The following is a 1,130-nucleotide window of genomic DNA, read 5'->3' on the forward strand; positions in this document are numbered from 1 at the left end:
GCAATCAGTAGATCTACTTGAACCTCAGACAAGATCTGCTCCTCGGTTCTGCTGACACTTTGTAAAGGTTTATTCTTTAGGGATGCAATGAAAAGAAAAAGCAAGACATGAAATAAAAAGAAGATGATGAGTGTTAAGTTGACTCTGGACAATGGACTGACAGTGAAGACCTCTGCACCTCCTTTTTTTTTTCATGGCTGCTGCAAAACTTGTCCAGCAAACTTTCCTAGATCGCCCCTGTTGACACACACACACTGAACACTGGAGACTTCACAAGCTGCTCCTCGTCTCCTGCTCACTCTTTCCAGGGATCCCCCCCACCAACCCCAATATCCCGAGCTCCCCCCCAAACCAGCGGCTGTGCACACAAAGCCGGGGCGCCTCATACACACCTTACAGAACAAGTCGATGTCGTAGAAGGCGGATAAAAGTGTTGCAGACATTTCCAGCTCCAGTTTGCAGAGTGTCCAGAGGACCGAAAAGATCCTGCGTTCCTAAAAGGCTTTGGAATAGCCACGACTAAAGGCTCCGAGGGAGGAGGAGGGTGAGGGGGTGACAGGTCCGAATTGACTGGGAGGTTGGGGTGGAAATAAGTGCAACGAGCTGACTCCCCAGCCCGCGTGCAAGCAGAACTATATAAATGCTAGTAGGGCGCGCGGTGGGAGGGATAGAACGCTGACCCAGCCGGGGTCTCTTGGCAACGCCTTCTTCGCTCGCCGTGACGTCAGGCGGGACGCTTCCTATTGGTCGCCGCCAATTTGCTCGGGTAGAAGCTCGCGGAGTTTGCTCTGGGGAGCCGCAGTCGGAGCGGAGAGGGGAGCATGTAGGTTGCTGATGGTGTTGTGTTTCTCCGATCCCTGCTCTCTGCTAGTCCTGTTAGGGGAACCTAAACCTCTGTGTGGCGTTGCGGTGGACTTGGAGGGCTCGGTGCTCTTTTATCTGTCACTATGGCGGGGTGGCTTCCCAGCTGCTGTGGGACTACAAGTCCCAGCCGGCCTGCTCCTCCGACAGCTGGTGAGTCACAGACTCTGAAATCCTGACCTGGCTGTGGCTGCTGAGTTGCCGTTGCAATAGAGGCACAAGAATGGGACAGCTATGCTGCTTTACTGTCTAGTTCCCTTGAAGTTGTG

The 1,130-nt window shown here is 53.5% G+C and overlaps 1 protein-coding gene across 1 annotated transcript in view; it reads right to left on the bottom strand.

Annotated features, from left to right (window-relative positions):
- The window catches only part of ZFP36L2 (ZFP36 ring finger protein like 2), a 3,008-nt gene extending 2,396 nt beyond the window's left edge, over positions 1–612 (bottom strand). The window contains exon 1 of the mRNA XM_018555264.1: positions 393–612. Within this exon, the coding sequence (XP_018410766.1) occupies positions 393–443 (51 nt within the window). The 5' untranslated portion in view covers positions 444–612. The remainder of the gene's footprint in view (positions 1–392) is intronic.
- Between the last annotated feature and the right edge of the window lie 518 nt (positions 613–1,130).

This window comes from Nanorana parkeri, unplaced genomic scaffold (assembly GCF_000935625.1).
Source record: "Nanorana parkeri isolate BGI_ZX_2015 unplaced genomic scaffold, ASM93562v1 scaffold1, whole genome shotgun sequence".
Lineage (NCBI taxonomy): Eukaryota > Metazoa > Chordata > Amphibia > Anura > Dicroglossidae > Nanorana > Nanorana parkeri.